Genomic DNA, 22,088 nt, shown 5'->3' on the forward strand with positions numbered 1-22,088 from the left:
TCTGGAGTAAATTGCAGACATACGCGAGACCGGGCACGTAACACGTTCAGCCCGGCAATAAATATCCATGTCACACGCTTCGTTGAAGACGACGGTAATACCTTAACCCTACAACTGGAAAGAATTAAGGTCTTTCGTTTAGATGGGTGTCCTATGGCAACATCCCATCAACATTTAGCAGTTTTCTTAAGGTGCGGACACACGAGAAGCCAAAAGCGGCTTCGCAAGCTTGGCTTTCGAAGCAGCGCTTTTCCGAGCCTTCTTGCGGGCTGCTTGATAAGCTGGCTTGTGGGGGACCGCTGGTCACACACACGAACGCTGTTTCGGTCTTAAATTGTTTGTGCCTATATTTAAGCCGTCTTGAATCCCATAGCTCGCTATGGGAGTTAATTAATTCGATCAAATGAACGGTCTGGTCCTCGCTGAGGTTCGCCAGAGGCCCTGTTGCTTTCACAGCCATGTGGAAACGCGTGGAAAAGTAGAACAGGTTCTAAAGCGCGAAGCAGGCCGCAAGCTGAAGCCAAGCAGGCTTACGAAGCCGCTTTGGGGATAGCTTGCAGTGGTGGTCACACGGCAAGCAGGAAAAGCAGGGTTGCTTCGGAAAAGTTTCGCGCTTTTTGCTTCTCGTGTGCCCGCCGCTTTAGTGCCGTGTGCAAACCGGAAAGAAGGGGCTCGAGCGTATGTGCGTGACTTAGCTTACAGCGTTCACTGTGAACTTCTACCAGGCACACGATGTCTGCTTCACTGAGATGGATAAAGAGTGATTTGAATCAAAAGGAAGTTCTGAGTCTGGCAAAGTCGTTTGAAAGTTGCCTGTACTTGCAGTAATAATTTTAAATATCGGCCAGCACAAGGATTAGCCTGCATGAAAGAGTCCGTAGCAGTCTGCTTGTGCCTGGCTCTTCCGTCTTTGCATGTCCTGGCGGTGAGAACATTTGTCGGCTTTTGTCATCGTCAACACCTCCTTTCTCCGACTCACTCATTTGAACCCTATATGCACAGTAACTTGGGTATTATCAAACAGCACAACCACAAGCCCGATTTAATAAATGTAAGAGCCTTAAATAATTAACTGACTAAATCAAAAATCAACCGACATTTCCTCTATGAGTTGGCACAATAAATGTTATACACTTAAATGATATAAGGACAAACTCCTCTAAATGCTAGAAAAATCCTTTTTTCTTTTATATATTTGTGTGTGTAAGTGGGAGGAGGGCTGGTCGTAAAAAACAATAAACTGTCTTATTTTTATATATATTTGATAATTTGGTAAGCGCACCAGGGTGAAATATAAAAGCACATTGCCCTGAATGGATTCGTTACTAAAATAAGAAATATGTATTGTGTGACAGCTTTGTAGACTTGTACCTTACAACAGTACTAATTTTCTCCTTTATACGGTTCTTTCCGCCAGCTGCTATTTCGGAATAAATATTGCAACAGATATCGTTCACGATTCTTCTTTCTGAGCATGACAAAGAAGTTAGGATGTGATTGTTTTGCTCATAGTGGTAATGCTTGTACGTTTTCATAACTGTCATGTCCACGATGTAAGACTGGGAAGTAGCTGATTGAACAGAGGTTTTATTTTCTGAAATAAAATAATGTGTTCGTCCTGTGCAGGACCTGCTCACTATCGCCCATGATCGGCGTCGGCCAGTCAGCTGCTGCGTCTATTCATGTGCTCCTCCACAACGACTGGTGCCAGTCATGGAATGAATGAATAAATGATACAAAATTTCACCCGCATACTGTTAAGTTGCTGTCAGCAAGAAGTTCTATGAAATTATGATTTTCGTCTTTCGACATTTACAATCGTCAAAGCTAATAATACTAACTTTCCTAGTGCCTTTTTTAATGTACTGTTGCGACAGCTTATAACACAACCTCTCTCTACGTTGGTATTTCTCGGTAGAGGCAACGGAGTTGGGTAGTTGGTTACTTTGGCGGGAAAGTGCTTCCACATAGAGGTGATTTCGTATTGTGGGCGGGAGGGGGAATCGGAATACCCAGAAGAAGAAAAAAAACCCCGACGGCCAGACCTACGAAAAGGGTCTACATACAGAGTCCCCTGAGAAGAGATCTGAACCCAAGGCCTCTCTTTGTAGTGGTTACAAGCGAGTGTTTTGACCACTACTACCGCGCGCTTTAGGTGGCTAACAACCTGAACCCCCGTTTCCCCTTTAACTAACGAAGAACGTCTACTGTGCACGGGCTGAGTAACTGACAAAGTACCCTCAATAAGGGTTCGACCCCAGGGGAAGGAGATGAGGGTATTTGTCGGGCCAGATGGAAACAATTAGCCGGGCCCGCATGTGCATCTCCCTCCCCCACGTTGAACCATTCTTTCCTGCCACAGGGTGGAAGCTCGGCCTTTAACAAATGAAGACGTTTGCACACACACACACCTGTTCGAGTCTAATGCTCAAGTAAACGTTTTTTAACTTATGTCAAGAGAAATAGTTCTTAAATTATTTCATTCTTTATTTGCGATCCATGGCTAACATACGAACAAGTCCGTCCCTCACCTTTGGCGCTTTCAATCTGGCCTTGAGACCCACCTTTTCTGAGAATACTTTTGAGCAGCTGGTGACTTTCTCGTTTCTCTTTTCATACCTTCCAATCCTTATGTGAATGTGTCTGTTTTTGTGTAACCGTCTTTTGTGTGTGTGCTTGTGCTGTGTGTACGCATGCGCGTGTGGCAGTTTATATCGAAGCGCATTGGCAGAGAATTGAGCTCTAGAAATGTTATTATCACCATCATCATCATCATCATCATCATCAAGAAAAGTGCACGGTATAAATGACTGAGCTTCAAGTATGTCGAATCAGCTGCGCTAATGGTTGAATACCGAAGGTAACGAGTTGAAGAATGAAAATAAGCTCTGTAGTACGACTTTAGATGTTTAATCTGTGAGTTTTTTTTTTAAACAACATGACCTTGCAACTATAAATAAAACGAGCTAACGCATATATATATATTAATTTTGCATGACCTCATCCATTGCTCTACAGCGACCAACTCGTGCATTAATGCTCATTAAGGATGGCTTTTTTAATTCAGGACCAGATGGCCCAGGTAGCCCAGGCGATTATTCCCAAATACACACGCACCGGAGAAGCAGCAGCTGTCACCATTATCGTGCAAGCAAAAGAAGTATACAGCAAGCTTGTCACAATACGCGCGACCAGCTTGAAGCATCAGTGCCTTCCTGTCTGTTAGAAATGGCATAACTGGTTCAGTTTTCTTCCCCTCTCTTCCTCTTTAGTCACCGTCGTCATCATCAAACGATCAACGATATAATTTCGCTTGTTTCAGTCTCTAGCTGAGTAACTGGCAACTCGTCACACCTCCCTGGGAGTCGGTGGTGTGGTGCCACGGCAGGCTGGGAATCTGCCTGCCGCTCTTCTAGATCGCCATGCTCACTTACTTACGTCACTGGTGTGGCCAGATGAGACATTATCATGAAACAGTGCATTATCTTTTATCTCCTGTATTGCCATGCTGTCTTGGATTAAAGTTGTTTCTTGATGCCTGTGGCAGCTTGTTTTCTAACTCAACCTACTTCTGGCATTGACATCCACAAAGCAGAAGTCTACCTTATTCTCCACATGCTCTGTTTTATGCAGGAAACTGAGAGTGGTGCCATCTCCTGCTAGCCCATGAAGCCCAGATAATGCACACATCTCCAAAGGTGTGGTCTTTACTAACCACTAAAGTCTCTTCTTAAATGGACAAATGTGTACAAATGACTGACCATGTTTGGCAAAGATTTTACATGGCAATTACATAAAAACTTTGCAAAGCTTAGTCAAGCGATTTTCCATATTTGTTCAGTTAAGAAAAGTCTTAAAATTAAGAGCAGAAATAGTCAACCATCAACCCCTACACAACCAAGTTATAATACACCTGTGGGAGAGAATCTAGAAAAGATGACTGCAAACATGAAATGGATTATGTCCTTATTAAATGAGAGAATATGTTGAAAACTGGAGACAGTGGGAATTATTTTTATCTAGGCCTAGAAATAAAGATGCACTGACTCTGCCAGACACCATAAAAATGAAAACTGATGATCATACTCAATATCATTAAACAATATAGTCTATTTCAAGTCAGAAAGTGGCAGAACTACAGTGCACAGGCATCACTCATTCATCTGCAAGCTTTTCCATGGAAAGCTCCTTCACTGCCCCTCTCTAGACAATGAAGCATGATGCTCAGAAAACACTTTCCTTGATGCCCAGTAAAAAGGAAAGGCTTTCTGGACACATAGCTGCTCCATCTGAAGACTGGACCACAGATCATGCCAAGAAGCTGTAACTAATGGTGTTTAAGACTGTATCCTTCCTATTTTACTGCTGCTTTCTTAATCCACTCATTTAAAATGCTGTACTAAGTCCCACATGAAAAATAAAGCATACTCTGAGCATAATATTACTAGTAAAATAAGTGAGCCACTAACTTCATGTATATCATGTAAACAACTCCTTCAGTTTCTTAAAATAATATTCCCCATTGACCACCACCATATTTGAAGCACAAGTGACTTATTCCTTCATGCAGTTTTTTAAAAACTCATTTAATTTTTGTCTTTAACTAAGCTATATCCCTTCTGTCCCTTCATTTTCAGCATGTATAACAGGACCTCCATCCCCTGCGGCAAAGGCATTTATTGCCTTCTGCCATTTGAAACTATCGAAAAAAATCAAGTAAGCAAATAAAGGACTGCTCTTCATGAATAAGGTCTCCACTGGTAACATAAATGTCTCACCAAACCATAGGGCCAATGTAGAACTTTAAACATCTAGAACATCAAGTTTCATCACACAATTTACTCAAAGTATCTTCAATAGCCTATCTCCATTTAGCAGGGAGCTGAAAATAAAAAAATTAATAACTCTTTTCACTTTGCTTACGATATCCAAGAAGCTCGTTCTGATGCAAGTTGTGCTACCTCAACATAAACAACGCTAAATGGAAGAAGCCAGACTGACTCATCTGTAGATGAGCTCAAAGGTAATAAAAACAGTGATATATATTTTTAAATCACATAACTGTTGCATGGGATTAAAATGGATTGAAAGAATTTTACAAATGTAACAGTCCCAAAAAGGAGAAAAGACTTTCTTCTCTGATGGGTAAACTGTCATATATCACAATACATAAACACAATAACAGAAACTGAAAATATCAGCATCCTTAATTTTGCCCCCCCCCCCAAAAAAAAAAACAACCCCAACATCCACCCCTACTTCACATTTATGCAAGCTTAATGTTAGCATCCATTTTTAATTTAGCATCCAGCATTTACTTAGCTTTCAGGTTGTTTCACTATAATAAGGGAACAAGGGTTAGACTCTAACTCCATGCTTCTGTGTACATGTGGCAAATACCAACTCATATGCGAACTCTTAAAATCTATGCTGAAAATATAGGAAAAGTGCATGGTTTCTAGCCAACTAGGCCTCTTCAAGTATGTTTTCATCATTATACTCCAGCCTGAAGTCTGTAAACCCTCACTGCATAAGTTACTGCATCAGATTATCAATGTTATGTTGCAGGACTTTGCTCAGTCCTGAGTTTCCTAGTCAAGTTAATGATAAATTTAAATGATTTGTTGTGAACCTCAATCCCAACCCCCTTGTCCATTTAGCTCATTTTCTTGCTCTTTCTTTTCTTACTATAAAACATATGCAAGCACACCTGTTGATGTATACATGAAATAGGTCACTGTATAGTGCTCCTGTAACATATTTGTACTCGATTTGCGCCACCATTAATCTGGTGAAAAAGGCGCTACTTGGCCATTTTGTCAATATAAAGGTAGTTAAAGTAAAGCATAATCAAGCCTAAGGCTAAGTTAAACAACTTGACGTATAAAGCTTTCCGTCACTGACCCAAAGTTCACTTTCGAGTAACTCTTATAGCGGTTACATAGATTTAGGTCACAAATGCACATATGTAAAATAGCATGGTAGTGTATCCTCTATGCCTGCGGAACAGCAATGTGAAATAAGTGGTGTGATATTCTCTGGAAAAGCAAGCAATGGAAGTGGTGTAGGAGAGAGAAATCAAAGTTCATTTTCGAGTTGAAATAAGCAATTAAGTTACTTTAAGTACCTAGATGAATAACATCGCAGGCCTGAGAAAGATGTCATTAATTCTAAATCTTATTGAATATTGCCCTTGATTATTCAGAACCAAAGATGCCAAGTCCCCTAAATGTCTCCACGTCGTCTATTAAATAAAAGTATAAAAATGCCTACCTTCCAGAGCTTTTCTGCGAGGAGAATACCTGACATGAACGGCGATCACTCGGTTACGTTTTACTCCTGTTTTTCTGTAACGGAATGGCCGTGACCCAGACTACATAGCCATAAGACGAAGTCAAAACTATTGCACAACACTTGGATGTGTCATTAAACTCCGATACAAGGATTAAAAGTAAATACCCAAAATTGTTTCCTGAAAGCAAAAGCTAACTCGTTAAAGCCACAGTGGTTCTTGAGCAGTGATCCAACATGGGCTGGTAAACACGCACTGTAGCGACTGCCATTACGACGCTTGACGAAACTCGAGAATGCTCGGTTGCCTCTAAGCTGGTCTTTTTAGTGCAATCAAGTACAATGATTACGAAATGACCGCTAATAAGCGTCTCATGTTGTCAGTTGGGTTTAATTATCCCGCAAAGGCAATAAAGTGTACATAGTCCTTTTTGTAGACCAGTAAAATTAAAAAGTACATGCTACTGCATGCTATATGCTGTATATACTTGGTAAAATAAACATTCCCGTTATGTCATAAAATTTGTATCATAATTGTACTTTCTGAGTTTTATTAATCAATATATTTTGAAAGTTACACACTGACATAATTGGTCTATATATATATATAAAATGAAACACTCTCTTTATTGAGAACGTGTATTATGTAAACTTGAAGCCAAAATAAGAAACTTTATTTGTCGTCTCCATGAGCAATGTTGATCAAGAGATCATTACCATCTTTATTTTTATGTTGAATAATACCACATCCACAGCCGACACACAAACATGTCATCGTGCACGCATGTGGCAATCATTTCAGTTTATTGTGCTAAAAAGACGCTGCCGTAGTTCTTCCGTTTATCCGATGTGAATGAGAATACTTTGACAGGTACACTAGACTATTTGCGCGTCTCTGTTCACCTTTGACCACAGTTCACAATAAACATGACCTGGTTTAGTGGGTATTGTATTTGTGTATAATCTTAACTACGATATTGTTATATTTTAACCAGAGAAATACTTCGCCATTGCTCTTTTCTGGCATTAGTAGTATGGCGACTGTAGTGGTCGAGCTCGTTCGATCTGGTGGTGATTATAGCTTGAAAAGCAACTTCTGTTTTATATGCTCGAATCAGGCTGAGGTATGCAAACATTACATACCTAATTAAATCGACAATTGCCTATCCTAGAATCGACTCATGCTTGGTCGAATCACGAACGTGTATTACATACACGTCCGTGGTCGAATCGACCAAAGGCCCCTCCTCCCACTCTCTTCTAGTTGAGAAGAAGGGCAGCTTATACGAGATTTAATTGTTTGTTGGTTTTTTTTCCTCGCTTTTCGAAAAATGACGCATGATGCACACACATTTATATTTGTTTTCGCCAGATGCTATTATCGTACAGCATGCGCATCCATAAAACCACGATAGTTCCCAGACGGATCAGTTTGAATTTGCTAAGCAAATATTTGTTTTTTAAAATCCGTCGTAAATTTTATTTGTATGTATTAATCAGATACTAAATATAACTTCAGTCACCTGCACCTAATTAATCTTCTCTTTGATGCTTTGATGCAAAATGTCATGCTGCGTACCTTCGAGGGCACCCCTGTTTCTCAAACGGCAAGGGGTTTCCCAGATATAACTTTTCTGTTGTCGTCTGTTACTCTTGGCGTGGTGTTTGAAGTGCACCAAACCGATGGCAGACAAACCACCTCTGAAAGTAACTAAACAATTGATAAAATATAGGTTATGAGAATTTAAGAAGCATAACTGTTATTTCACACGATTTGGGTTTCATTTATCAATTCACTATTTTGCTGCCTAAGATCCAGACATTCCACCGTCATAATAATAGGTTTTGCCACGAACTTATTACACGTCAGTGGCTTAACTTATCAATCCAGAACACACTTTTTTATACTTGCGGGCATAAAATATTATAAAGTATAGGACGATATACGCGTGTGGTGGAAGACGTTTGATAATTAAGCAAAAAATATACCGTTTATCTGATCCCCAGCGAATTGTCATTTTGATTTTGGCTCTGTCATGGGTTATAGTTGGTGTGCGTTGCATTTTTTTTTTAATATGTGAATTTTCTGTTCAGAAATGATACCAACAGATCAGATGAAACAATACTATTGTATTACTATGTTTTCCACACGTTTGTGGTTAAGAGAACCGAAAAGAGAGAGGTATCTCTTAAGATGGGTTGAATCTACATTGGGAATTAAAATATTTTGGTTATACAATTCTCTGTAAGAGTGTGGTGCAATTTCATGTATAATCCACGGCTAATCATGTATCACGGATAATCATGCATATTTCCAGTAATTTTTAATAAATATAAAAAGTAAAATATAAATGTAGCAAATACAACCCGTATGTCAATTCTAGGTTTGTCAAAGCTGCCAAACATTTAAAAATTTGTCTTGTCCATTTATTTTCAGATCCTATGTATTCATGGGTACAGGTATGATCCTTTATTGCAAGTTTCATTATATATGCCCATGTGGATTTGCTTGAAGGGGGAAAATATAGCTGTTTTGTATGTGATAGTTACTGAGGCTCAGTGTGATGGGAAAAAGATTTCACTTTTTTTAAACCATGCCTTCCATTGTTCAGGGCAGAGATTTTCATTGAGAATGTATTGTTTACTCTAGTCACATCATTCACAAGCCCCAATATTGGCACAAACCCAAGTACAACAGCTTTTATTTGTGCCTGCACTATGGCTGATCTGCCAAATGCATATGTGTCAAATCATGCAAATTTTGTGTTATTCCTGAAGATTTTTTTTCCACATTTATGTGGCATTGTGCATTTTTTGTTGGTGCTATCATTATTTGCTGAGTAAGGTGACCAAATCTTATACATATTCTTCACCAAAAGCTTTTAGTTCAACATCTGATGTAAAAGTAGCATGTTTTTTACTTCTAGAGTTCAAATGTTGTGACATATTTGCCAGTCTGCATAGCAGAAATAACCATGACTATTACCTTGCACCAAGCACTTAATGTACTTTGGGACTAAATTTGATGGAGTAGCTATTCACCAACATTCATCCATGGTTTACTGTGTCCTTAATGTCTCTTCTTAGTGATTCTTCTTCTTGAATTTTATTAATTACTTATTTATGTTGCATTTTAAGCATACTGAAAAAGTCTTGTTCATTGGTGAGAAGTTGCTATATTAATTTTGTGGGTAAGATTAAGTGGTTTTTGCAGCGCAAGCAGTTATACAGCTTTTTCCAGAAAGTGTAGAGTTAAAAGTTAACGATCAGCTGCTTAGGACTGCTGTAGTGTTGTGATAACTTATTATGCAACATGGTGAGTTCTATAATAACAGATATTTGGGGTTATTTATTTTTTCTTTTTTTTTGCAGACAAAACGCACAGCTGTTCAGAGAGAAAACAGGATCGTTTCGCAAAGTGATCAAGAAATATGCTGACCTTGGTCATCAAGTTTTATATTTCAAGTTTAACAGAAAGACCATATAGAAATTTCTTTTGTTTCACTGCATAAATGCTAAGACATATCAGTTGTGTAATAATTTCTGGCCGTGCTACAAGTGGCTAAATGCCACATCTTAAATGTAACCTCCATGTGTTTAGATGCATCAAATCTAAGACAACTTATTGGAGTCTATCAAAGTATGTAACCAATACCATATGGCCATAATGACCATAGTTGTATGTTCTTTTTAAAATGAAACTGAAGCAATTTATGTAAAATATAAATGCTACAGATTTATTAAATTACAGATTATGGCAACATACATATACATCATAACAATATGCTGAATATTACTTAGGTTAAAATATTGATCAGTTTTATGCAAACGTTTTGTGAATTTTATTGCATCTTCTTTTCAGTGTTTATTACAGCACCAAACCAGGTGCCACCTCTTTCATCTGACAAAGAAGTCATTGAGGGAGGTAAGTTTTCTTTTATTTTTTCCCAATCTATGTAAGAGGCCTACATGTTCTGATTAGCAAACAGTGCTAAGTTTGAGTTCTCTATTTTAAACGTGAACTCCTGATCGACCTTCAAATCAAAAATGTTCATTGCTAGATTTTGACGTTTTCTCAGAATTTGATAACCAAATAAAAAAACAAGATTCACCTGTGGCCGCATTAGCAAAGTACAGAGTCATGACAAGTATTTTTCCTCCTTTTTTAATTAAAAAATGTCCTCCAAATGTCATTTTTACAGATCATACAGGCTGGTGGTTTTCCAATTTGGATGACTCATTTCATGCACAAGATCGTACAGACTGTTGTAAAGGATATGAAAATTCAGTTCTTCTGATTGAAAAAACATTAAAAGAACAGGTATTCTATATCAAATTACAAAATTTATTAGTTTTTTAATGGAATATCAATATTTGATATTAATTTCTTTTGTTCAATGTTTTTATCCTGCGCTGTTTCAACAACTGTTCATGGCATCTTCTGCATGCATTAAATAATTTGATCATGCAATTTCCTATACTTTGGAATCTATTATTATTTTATTTGCATGTTTTTCTAGGGTCCCTTTGATGGCATATTAGGTTTCAGTCAAGGAGCATCAATGGTGTCGTTGCTATGTGGGATACAGGAGCAACAACCAGGTAAAATATAGTTTGCTTGTTTGTATTTAGTCCAGGTTCATGGGTAGGTACATTTGGTGCTTACAGAGAGGATGAATAAACAGTGGATATAGAGCAGAGTCATGTCTTATGTTCCATAACAGAAATGCAAGTTGTAATACTGTCATTACTGTGATTGAGATTAGCCAAACTAATTTTGGTATTTTTCAGATAAAAAATTGTTCAATTTTGCAATTCTTGTGGCTGGATTCAAGAGCCGATCATCTTCTCATGACATACTATACTCAAAGAAGATCTCCATACCCACTTTGCATGTATATGGAGAGTCAGACAAAATCATTCCAAAAGGTACACTATTTCTTGTGTAGCTTATTTAAAGGCATTTTAAGTTTCTCTCGAGTCAGATTTGTCTGTGTGAAGCAAGTAAGCTGGAAGTAAATATGATTTGTTCAATATGAATATTGGCCTTAAATCATAAATGTTGAAAGAAATAACTCTGCATCTTAAACATTTTATTTAAAATAAGCAATTTACTTAGCACATAAGCTTGTCAAGACGATGGAAGTGCATTCTATTTCATACAAATCAAGACCTTTTGAATAAACTGCTGTAAGGTATTTTCAAGATTCTCCTTATTCTTAGAAGTGTATCTTGGGAAGATACATGTAATCATTATTGTAGGGATTGTCCTGTAGAAGGATGTGACTTTTTCTGTTAACCACTACTGCATGGTGTATCTGAAATATCTCCTGGATTTCTTCAAATATGTTAAATCGAAACCTGACAATAATTGTTGCAATGGATCGTATATCTGTAGTGAATTGATCTTGTATCAGACCAGTAAACGGTAGAACTAACCTTCTGGGGCCCAGTTCACAGACATGCTAGCTAGATGCTAATGCTAAAGTCAGTTGAGTAAAATCCTTATGAAATATTAGTTTAGGTAACTGCTAGGCTTTAGCATCCTGGTAGCACCTTTGTGCACCTGGCCCTAGATAGGTTATTAAGGTTTATTCTTATATATTCACTTGTTAGGTTATCATACACAATCCATTCTTTTGTCAGAAGAAATTCAGTCCAGAAAAGCAGTGAAGAATATACACCCTTTTGGTGCATCATTTTGAAAAGTTGTTGGCATGTTGCTGCAAGCTGGCTCTGCTGCTTGATGCTTTAATTTGATTTTTTTTACTTGTTCACTTATGGGATCCAAAATATGTAGAACTCAGAATTAGATTCTTGTTACTTTCAAAAAAAAAAAAAGGAAAAATAGCCACGATAAACTTAAATATGTATCACATGTACACCAAGTTAAAAAAAACCCAACAAAACCCTATATCAGTGGCAGATACCACAAAATCTGCAGGAACTTCAAGATGACTCAATTGTTCTTGGTGACATGTTTTCAAAATTGACATTTTCTCTGCTAGCATTTTCTGCAAAACATTGTGGTTACTTGTTTCTGATGCATCATCACATAGTAATCCTCTTTAGTATTATTATAGTAAAGGTTACACTTACTCTGCATTTATTTTTGAGTAAACAAGTTTATCTTGTTTATTTCAGACATGAGTGAAGACTTGCTCCAGTACTTTGAGGATTACATTGTACTACAGCATCTTGGGGGTCATTTTATTCCAACTGGGGGCCCCCAGAAAAAAATCTACTTAGAATTTTTGGAGAAAATGAGAATTTGCAAAGCCAGTACATAATATCTTTATTAAAACTGATAGAAAGTTATACAAATTATATTTGGTCACTCAGATGACGTTTTGATGTTGTGATCAGATTATTGCTACAATAGAAACATTACTGACTCATTACTACAACATCAACATTCAATGCATCAAAATGTTGACAAACACAAAAGCATTAAATTTTTTGGTAACAGAAATTATATATAACAGAAAGGTGTTTCTCTTGAAAAAAGTCTGCATTAAAGATGGGAAAAACCAGAAGTTTTTTTTTTCAAGAATATTTAAATGAATTTTTATTCTTTTCCTTAAATACTTTTTCAAAAACTTGAGATCTAGTAGATAGCAGTATTTCCCGGCGGCTGGGACTCTGCAAACCTAAAGTAATGTGAGGAGGAGTATGTGGTTCTACCACATCCCAAACATATGGATTTGGCAGCTCAATTTTAAGCAGTTTGGCAGCCTCCAGATAACCTGCAAACAACACATTTTATTAGATAACTCTTGAAAGAACAAGTTACTGATTGAACTAGGTTTACTTAAGCTATCCTCCTGCCAATCATCATGATACAGCCTGTTAGTAATGTAACGTTAACTTAATAACAACCAATCGCAACTCCAGGCAACAGCATGTCTTTGTAACAATTAAAAAACCTATTGCTTCAAACTTCTGGTTAGGAATGGGGGTTACCCAAGATGAGAAGTGTATGGTCATCAGCCAGGTGTGTCTGCATAGTCAGCACCTGCTGTTCTGGAATATTGGAGTGTATCGTCGCCAGCCTGGCATGTTGGCTCGGTCAACCCCATCGGTCCCAGATTATAGCATTCAAGGGAGTGTATATACGTGTGTGTGTGATTGTTCACGGACTAAATAAAAAATTTTGGCCATTTTGTTTGTATTGGGATATCGATCTGTGATATTAGGGCACCAGTCATGGTTCCCATTTGAGAAATTGTATGGTTTGTAAAACTGAAGTCATTTGGAACTAATGAAGTAACTTTCGTTTGTAGAGATCGGATGACTGGAGGGTTGAGTCGCTTATGACAACGATGTGCTATATATATATATAGAGAGAGTAACCTATTTCATTCAGGTGCTTATCTGGTTTGAAGTCATTTGATATATATTCATATTGATTTGAGTTATGTGAAATTTACTGCCCTCCCCTAAAAAAACACAATTAAGCTCCTAAATAATAGAGAATTTTAAGCCCACATACAGGTCTTGGCAATTTGTTGTAAGACATGTGGGATGCAGTGTTTTGTCTGTGACTTGTGTCGTTCCCCAACATGTCATTATTCATATGCATATCATGCATCAGATAGCCAATACTTTCACCATCTCTCTGCCTGATACACAGCATGCCTCACATCTTATGTGGTGTTTAAGTTAAAATAAACAAGAGTCCGTGTCATTAAAATGGATATCACTGCATTTTGATGATGCTCTTGTCTCACCCGCACACACGGCACTGTCAATTGGGTAAACTCCAGCTGCGTTCACAATGTTTGGATTGGCACCTGAATTATACAGCACACAATATTTTTGTTGAGAATTGAAACAATTGAAAATTGAAATAATATCCATGGTATTAAAAAAAATGGGATCACAGTAGGTAAAGGTGTTTGCATAAAAGCTTTTGCTCTTTGGATGCTTTATAAGCATGTACCACAACAATTGTGAATGACTGCTGTCTGCCCTGTCTTCAAATAAAGTTTATGAAAAGAAAAAAATCTCTGTGATGTATCACAACTGATGCGCCATTTCATAAAAGCTACAGAAGTTAAGTTGTACTGCAGTTCTATTTTACTGTTATTTGCTGATTTTTTACTCTGATATTATCAGACTCATTGAAGATTGTTAGCTTATTCCTTGTTGCTCCTTTGAGGAGCTTAGGGCTGCAATTGAAGATTATAATAAGATTTTTTTTTTTGTCTGGGAAAGTTGGGCTTGGGCAATTAACCTGTTATGTCAAACTGAATCCAAACCTAAGATCAGAAAAATTAAACATTGTGTGCATATTTAGCATCTACTATCTAGAAAAAAAAGCATCTAGTTTTCTACATCTTTACATTCTGATTCAGACATTCCTTAATTTTTATATCTGAGACTCACCTTGTTCAAGCAGAAATTTTATTATTTTGCAGTTTCCCTTACTTGCTGCACGATGGAGTGGAGTGAAACCTCTTTTATTTTGATGATTTACATTGCATCCTGTATTTCACCACACAAACATAAAGACTCAACGGTGTATGTATGCACATAAACATACACAGTGTGACTCTTTGACACATACTATAAAGCATTGTCATTAATCTTCAGGTTTTGCAAGGAACAGTTTCGTTTAATATGAAATAAACGCTACACTGAAAATAAATTTCACGGTTTAATTACCAGATTTATGAGGACAGATGTGTATTATTTTCATTAACATATATATAGCACCAACTGCAGGCGTCTCAGAATACATGAACAAAACTGCAGTAACTATTAAATATTATGTAAATAACATGATATATATTTGCACTTATATATTTACCAAAGAACACTAAAATCTTACCAGCATTTATGAGAACTTTCAGAACATCTAAATTATCCCTGTTGAGATTAAGTACTGCAAAAGTTGCCAAGTACAGGGCAGAATCACCCTCTGTTGTCTCACTATGCACATTAGCTCCTAGTGATTACATAGAAACAGATTACATACAACAATGTTGATGCAATCTTCCCACCAACACTGACAATTTTTTTAAGTTGCTTTCTACTAACAGTTGTAAAAAAATGGATCATATAAAATGATGACCTAAGATTAGCCAGGGAACTTTGAATTAAAATATTTTATGGACAGTTGAATTTTTTCCCCCTTTTGATCAGTGATGGAATCAAATGGCTTTAACAGAAGGGCTTGATGATGATGATGATGGGATTTTATAGCGCGCAAAATCCGTATCCTGGAGAAACGCTCAATGCGCCGAAATTTTACATACAAATTTTTCCATACAATCTCTTTAAGAATGCTAATGGTATAAAGCATTTACATTTTATCCAGCAGTTAGAAGACTGTAATGATTGATTAAATGTACAGATTGGTGCATAATATTATATATTAAAAAACAAAGTTTATCATTTTCAGGTTGGTACCACTGATCTAATAGTCATGCTAGGATTGTCGATGAAATTATTTCCTTTCTTTTTGCAGGTGTTCATACCGATACTTTTTTAAAATCCAGTGCTTGTGTCAGGGTTAGACTTTATAAAACATTAAAACCTCTGAACTCTCCATAGAGAGTGATATTTCTTTTATCATCAATAACAATGACAAACTGCTTGATAGTTCTGATATTTTAAAATCCATCAACAACATTAATGTATTTAAAAACTATTTTTTGTTTAGTTTACTAGTGTACTAAACAAAAAATTAATTTAATTTTATATACCTTTTTTGATCATGTAGTCAACTAGACCTCCATCACCACTTAGACAAGCACACTGAAAAAGCCGGGGGTAAAAATCTTCAGATTACAGTTTGACAGCACAAATATGACCTAAAGGTTTTGCTCCTGTTTTGGCATTTTGATAATACTCATATTACTCAAAAGATGTAGTATTGATACATTTCTATACATACCAGAAAGTAGGTTAAGTCCAAAGAAGAAACAATTTTGTTGACATCCACTTGCTTCATTTCAATTTGACGTTTTGCTATTTCAGCATTGCCAGGTATATAAGCTGTCTGGGAAAAAAACTCATATTCTCTTTCATATTATTAAACATTCAGCATTGCACAGTTATAGCAAAAGTAAGAGGAGCAAACAGTAACTTTCTGGAAAGCAAATGAAGACATGCTAAAGCTTATACTGTTACAACCTTTAAAACTGACCTTGACAAGGAGAAGAAGCTGCTGATTTGAAAGCAGGTTCCCGTGTTCCTGGCATTTTGATCTCCAGACATCTGAAAGGTCACACAATAATGCAACAGAAAAACTCTACAATATCTATACTTGGTCAAATAAAATTTGTAATAAAGATCTTTCACAACAACTAAAAATATGTGATTAAAGGTATATGACTTGCTCATGATCAATCAATAGGTGATAAAGATACACAGCATACATATGTTGTAAATTTTATTGATTTGAAGTCTTACACAGTCCATACATTCCAAGTCCACAGATACACAGGAGGCACAAACTGCAAGCCACAATGCCAAAGTCTTGAGAGGAATCCCATCCAAAATAAACAAAGTTGACATTGGCAAACAACTTTATATAGGGCAGCAAAATATCTGGAAAAGCAAAGTGTTTTCAGAGCTCCCAAAATATGCCAATGAAGCGCACTTCTTGTCTACATCAAATAAAAATTATCCTTTTAAAAAAAAAAAAAAAAAAAGTCGTAACTAGATCCAGTGTAGATCTGAGAGACTTTCTTTTTAAGTGGACATCTCTTGCATACCTTTAATTCCTATTTTGATCCTCTGCAAATTGTTATTGCTTTTTTATATTTTAATTCACTATGTATGTTCAAAAATGACATTTTTGGCACTTCTGTTTTAGTTGTGATGTATATAAAAATTCAAATAATGCTGGACTGTTTTAGATTGATAAATGTTTCAAAATATTATGGAAAAGATGACACCACTGGTTGCCACACTACACACCTACCTAAAATACTAACATAAGCAGGCATATCTCTGACCATTTCCAGCGCAGCGTTCTTTAAACTAAAGACTGAACTGTTTACGAAATCCATTGTCGGGACGTCTGTGCAGACGACAGTTGCTGGGCCTATTACGATCTCAACAAATTTGCACAGACCTCGATTTGATTATTTCTAGCTGAACGTTTGTTCACTGCCTCTCAGATGCATATTTACTGACAATTATAAGTAATAATAACAATTAATGCAAAAATTTTAAAGCGCATACTCACACTCCTAAGGAGCATATATACTCTTAGCGCCTAAGAACAAGAACGAAACATGGACAGCATACGAGGGACAGGCTAGGCAAAGTGTCCTTTCTAGCTGCCAAATGTGCTTGCCCAGAACCAGGATCATGATGTCTTCCATCCTGCCGCACAAGGACAGTCGACCCCTCACATCACATCCTGCATCGCCCATCAAATAAAAACATGGAGGTTGCTTCAGAGCAGGCAGGGTCCCACCATGAAAACAACGACTTGATCTTCACGCTCTATGGACAGATCAAGACAGGATGGCTGAGAGATTATGTACACCCCAACACCAGAGGGAGCAGTGGGCTGGCGGTGAACATCAAGCGTCTCTTTTCTGCACCCCTAGCCAGACGAAAAATGACACCACTACCCAAGGATCCCACGTACCCTCTCGGCAGCAAGAACACAGACCCCACTCCTCAGCGCTTAGACAATGGACTGTCTTCACTCGAAAACTACAACGCAGAGTCAATCTGGCTAGAAATAAAACTAAAACATACGGCTCCACTTCTTGTAGGATTTATCTATAGAAATCCTAACGAACGACCCGGTGGACGGACCACTTCAGCTTCAAGTTAGACGACGTGCTCCTTGAACCAAAAGAATACATACTGCTAGGGGACTTCAACATTGACCTCCTGAAACCGAATAAGCAATGGATTGAGAAGAGCAGCCTATCGAACCTCACCCAACTAGTTACTACCCGAACAATGGTCACTGGCACGTCACAAACACAACATACTTGCCAATAATAGCCAAACATAAACAAGTCATGCAGGCGATCAATGCAGCTACGCTGTCTTTGGCAGCAAAACCTATCCACGCACATCTTGCAATGTCATCGGTTGTGCTGCAAACAACTTTAGTATCTTTTCCATAAACTAGACCTGTCGTTGAGTGTTTGATCGTCAATGCCCATGATCGAGGGGGTGGAGAGAACGATCATGAAAGTTGGCTCAAATGTCTGTGCATCCTACGGCATCACTTTTCGTAAATGTGGTCATATTTTCCCTGTAACTCGCATCTTCTATACTTATATTGTTTTGTAGTTATTGCTTTTCATCAGCCTTTGATAATTGGCCAGCTACAGTCAGTCCTCCCAGACCTTTTTGCTGATGGCCCCAGATTAGGTAGTTAGGTGTTCAAACAAGCTCTTCTCGGACTGAACAGGATTTGCTGTCTACTGTTCCTCAGTCACATTCACATCAGGCCATGTCTGAGACTCCCGGCTTTTTGTGACGTTATTCAAGCGTTGTGTGGAAAGTGCGAAAATGGAAGATTAATTGGCTCTTCGGGTCTAAATGGTCTAGCTCAGCGGTTCTCAACCTTTTACTTGTGACGCCCCCCTGACGAACAAAGATACGTCCGCACGCCCCCCTTAGCCAGCAATGTAAGCTAATTTCACTAATACCGGTATAAGAAACTTTAAAAAATGACCACCTTCGCGCTCCCCCCTTGTAAGCACGTCGGGGGCGCGCCCCACAGGTTGAGAACCGCTGGTCTAGCTGTTACGCAATACGTTCACCTGATCGTCCTATATTTATTTTACTTCTTAATGTAACTCATAATCTTTACAGATCTTTCCTGGTACGTATTATTAACAATGCGGTGCGCACATTTGTATACTAAGCACAATGCTGCAGTATAAAAGACATCTGTAATAATTTCCCTTTAGGAGTGTCACTGGGCCTATTTAATGTGCAGTATTTTTACACCCTGCATAGGATCTCCGCTTCAATTTCTGACAGTTTAACATAACTTTTCCAGCGTTGGTACACTGCTTACGTAACAACAAACCATGCATCAAATGGATTCAGTCTCACCTATCAGAAAACAACAACAACAAAAAACTCAACACATTTTCAATGAAACTGAATTACAATAAGATTATATTTCCAAATTTTTTATATCACTTAAAGTTTGTCTAGTGAGGAACAAAAAAACAAAAACAAAACCAACAACAAAAAACAAAAAACCCCTCCAAACAACGAAAGATGTATGATTATTTGGAATCATTTAGCTAATGAAATAAAAAAATACTTATTTCCAGTCTTAATTGCTTTTTTATTATCAAAGTGATTGTCAACATCACACAGTGATTTTCCATGGTATCCCTGAATTTACTTTTCATGTAAGCCTCTTCTTTAAAACAAAAGGCATATTCTTTTCTTTTAAGCACCTTTTAGCAATACCCGTGAAAGACTGATAATTAGCAGCATAAAGTCTGCAGTTGATGGCCCTGTAAAACCACTGGTGCGACATACAAGAGGCCAACAAAATGTAGCCTGGTCTTCCTTAACTCCTTACAATTCAATCAATAGTCAGAAAGCCCTATTTGTAAGTCGAATGAGCAAGAAATTCTGGATTGTAAAGAGGTGAGATACTTGAAGAGATTTTACGAGCTGCAAATAGAAGATGGGGGGTTTAGAAAGAGAATGGGAGAGAAAAAAAATGAACACTTAAGCTCATCCTTTGCTACTAGATTGACAAATCATTCACGTCTGAACTGCAACAATTTTCTGCAATAACCACTGCATTTATAATCTCTCATATAAAGACTTAAACATAAATATGGAATCCTCATGCAAAAGCGAGATCAGGCCAGTCAAAGCTAAGAGTAAGCTTTAGCTGATAAAATCTCATTGATTGATGCATGTGGAACAAGACAAAAATCGCCCAGAAGGGTTGCATGAGATGAAGAATTTCAAGTCATTACAAGCTACAACAGATGGCCTGAGAAGATCTCCAATACAGACCTGTGGAGGAGAACCAACCAAAAACCTGCCAGCCAAGACATCAAGAAGTGGAAGTGGGGCTGGTTCGGTCACACCCTGCAAATGCCGGCCATCAATTTAATGAGACAAGCTCTGGGCTGGAACCCACATGGGTTGCGTAGGGCTGGGAGACCCAGACAGACATGGAGAAGATCAGTCCACAACAAGGTGGTGGCAGCTGGCATGACATGGTCCCCACTAGAAAGGGACGCCCAGAACCGGATCCGACGGGATGGTGTAGTTGCACCCCTATGCTCCACTGGGGGCAAAAAGGAATAAGAAGAAGAATACAAGCTACAACAGACAAAGAGTAATTTACAGGTATATTTGTTGTTTTTATGCATGTGCCAACGAGTACATGATTATAAATTTAGTCCCTTTCCCCAAAAATACATAACTGTAGATAATACAAACAGACATAACTCTTTGACTGGCATCAGCTGTAAAAGAAAATGATGCAAACATTTCATGAATACATGTCACTTATAAAATCAAGCCAACAGGCAACACATCTCAAAAAGAACACAACTGGTCATATGTACACATAAGCTGAAGGAACAATTAGTAAAGCCTGTACCACATCTACAGTCTTGGTAAAGGATAAAGTAATTGTCTACAACTCTTTAGGTATGATAAAGAGAAGAGAACATATTTTTAATGGGTAACTTCCTGCAGAATATTTTCTAGGTCTTTTTTTTCGTAAGGTGAAGCATGCAGTATTTGTGCACTTCATGTGGAACAAATATGTACATGACCCCTGATAGGTAGAACAGAATCTTCACCTTTGGGATCATTTTACATCTTCTTCTTATGCACTGCAGTACAGTAATTGAGACCATTACAATTTTATTTTTATAAACCATGTACCTTGTATACCTTGTCAACATTCTCTTGGAACTTAAAAAAACATTTTGCACGTCCTTGCAAGAAAAACTTGCAAATAAGATCAGAAATGCAGCAGGGTTAGAACGGGCTGAGGAAAGATAAAACAATAAAAGAAATCTAGCCCATCTTTCACTTATTGCAGTAATTCCAGCAACAAAAGTACATAAAATATAATTCTTTTATTTTGACACTAAACATTAAAATGGTAGCTTATGAAATGAGTAAATATGGTTGTTAAAAAAAATTATTAACAAATGAATCTATTAAAGACTAAAATAGTGGGGAAAGGCAAATAACAGATAATAAATAACTAAATGATAAAAACAATGTGAAAACATGTAAGTGTAAAGTAAATGCACTGTCTTAGAACTCTTATGATGAGATACTCATTTTACTGTATGCTTACCTACACAAGACTTTTATTTCACTTCTTTCCACTTCATTTTACTTCTTAAGCACATTTTTTTCTAATGACTGGATAAAAGCAGAAGATACCATTTTCCCAAATGCTGGCTGAACATTTTCCTTTCCTCTTCAAGATACATGCCTACAAATATCCCCATTCACTGAAAGCAGTCAAACTCATGACATCATATTTCTATATGGATATAATGCTAATTCTCCCTCTGGCTGAAACCTTTACAGTGTAAGGGTATTCATACAGTCTTTTGAAGTCCTTTATCTTGAAGCTTGTGGTGTTGACCTCTTTCTGTGCTAGCCCTGTCTATCACAGGTGCGCAAGATGCTCACACTGTTTTTTGCTTCATCATGGCCTCTATGCAGGGCCGTGCTTAGGGGCAGGCGGACGAGGCATCTGCTTAGGGCCCCGCGCTTCAAGGGGCCCCGCGCTTTTGATTGTAACCTATTGACGAACGTTACAAATAAATTAATCGTAGGCTTATATTGTAATGTGT

General features: G+C 37.6%; 3 protein-coding genes across 13 annotated transcripts in view; 1 reads left to right on the forward strand and 2 right to left on the reverse strand.

Moving 5' to 3' along the window:
• The window catches only part of LOC112564607 (nuclear hormone receptor HR96-like), a 67,936-nt gene extending 61,326 nt beyond the window's left edge, over positions 1–6,610 (reverse strand). Inside the window, exon 1 of one of the 3 annotated variants that reach the window (XM_025239539.1) lies at positions 6,274–6,610. In XM_025239539.1, coding sequence (XP_025095324.1) covers positions 6,274–6,309 — 36 coding nt within the window. In that variant the 5' untranslated portion in view covers positions 6,310–6,610. The remainder of the gene's footprint in view (positions 1–6,273) is intronic. The other 2 variants (XM_025239535.1, XM_025239537.1) reach the window with 2 other exon arrangements.
• Positions 6,611–7,203: 593 nt separating this feature from the next.
• Positions 7,204–12,824, forward strand: LOC112564613 (esterase OVCA2-like). 3 transcript variants are annotated; one of them, XM_025239558.1, is made up of 8 exons: positions 7,204–7,415; positions 8,729–8,751; positions 9,664–9,734; positions 10,154–10,216; positions 10,494–10,612; positions 10,812–10,893; positions 11,083–11,220; positions 12,436–12,824. In XM_025239558.1, exons 1-8 carry the CDS (start codon positions 7,326–7,328, stop codon positions 12,579–12,581), a joined length of 732 nt encoding a protein of 243 aa, XP_025095343.1. In that variant the 5' UTR covers positions 7,204–7,325; the 3' UTR covers positions 12,582–12,824. The 3 variants fall into 3 exon arrangements, with proteins under 3 accessions (XP_025095343.1, XP_025095344.1, XP_025095345.1); XM_025239559.1 differs by lacking the exon at positions 7,204–7,415 and adding an exon at positions 7,450–7,998; XM_025239560.1 differs by lacking the exons at positions 7,204–7,415; positions 8,729–8,751; positions 9,664–9,734 and adding an exon at positions 9,775–9,931.
• LOC112564611 (26S proteasome non-ATPase regulatory subunit 10-like) lies at positions 12,570–18,876 on the reverse strand. 7 transcript variants are annotated; one of them, XM_025239549.1, is made up of 9 exons: positions 17,554–18,869; positions 16,711–16,848; positions 16,445–16,515; positions 16,193–16,293; positions 16,002–16,053; positions 15,125–15,241; positions 14,680–14,778; positions 14,022–14,084; positions 12,570–13,037 (listed from the first exon to the last, which is right to left on the reverse strand). In XM_025239549.1, the coding sequence occupies exons 1-9, from the start codon at positions 17,679–17,681 to the stop codon at positions 12,838–12,840; spliced, it is 969 nt and encodes a 322-aa protein (XP_025095334.1). In that variant the 5' UTR covers positions 17,682–18,869; the 3' UTR covers positions 12,570–12,837. The 7 variants fall into 7 exon arrangements, with proteins under 7 accessions (XP_025095334.1, XP_025095338.1, XP_025095340.1 ...); XM_025239553.1 differs by having other exon boundaries at positions 17,492–18,866; XM_025239555.1 differs by lacking the exon at positions 17,554–18,869 and adding an exon at positions 17,238–17,483.
• Between the last annotated feature and the right edge of the window lie 3,212 nt (positions 18,877–22,088).

Source organism: Pomacea canaliculata, linkage group LG5 (assembly GCF_003073045.1).
Source record: "Pomacea canaliculata isolate SZHN2017 linkage group LG5, ASM307304v1, whole genome shotgun sequence".
NCBI lineage: Eukaryota > Metazoa > Mollusca > Gastropoda > Architaenioglossa > Ampullariidae > Pomacea > Pomacea canaliculata.

Excerpts from the sequence above, each read along its gene's own strand:
- LOC112564613 (XM_025239558.1), top strand. The coding sequence starts at position 7,326 with ATGGCGACTGTAGTGGTCGAGCTCGTTCGATCTGGTGGTGATTATAGC. Across the intron at positions 7,416-8,728 it reads TATGCTCGAATCAGGCTGAG|ATCCTATGTATTCATGGGTA; the intron begins GTATGCAAACAT and ends ATTTATTTTCAG. Across the intron at positions 9,735-10,153 it reads CAAGAAATATGCTGACCTTG|TGTTTATTACAGCACCAAAC; the intron begins GTCATCAAGTTT and ends TCTTCTTTTCAG.
- LOC112564611 (XM_025239549.1), bottom strand. The coding sequence starts at position 17,681 with ATGGGCGATGCAGGATGTGATGTGAGGGGTCGACTGTCCTTGTGCGGC. Across the intron at positions 15,242-16,001 it reads TGACTACATGATCAAAAAAG|GAGCTAATGTGCATAGTGAG; the intron begins GTATATAAAATT and ends TGTAATCACTAG. Across the intron at positions 13,038-14,021 it reads TGACAGTGCCGTGTGTGCGG|GTTATCTGGAGGCTGCCAAA; the intron begins GTGAGACAAGAG and ends TGTTGTTTGCAG.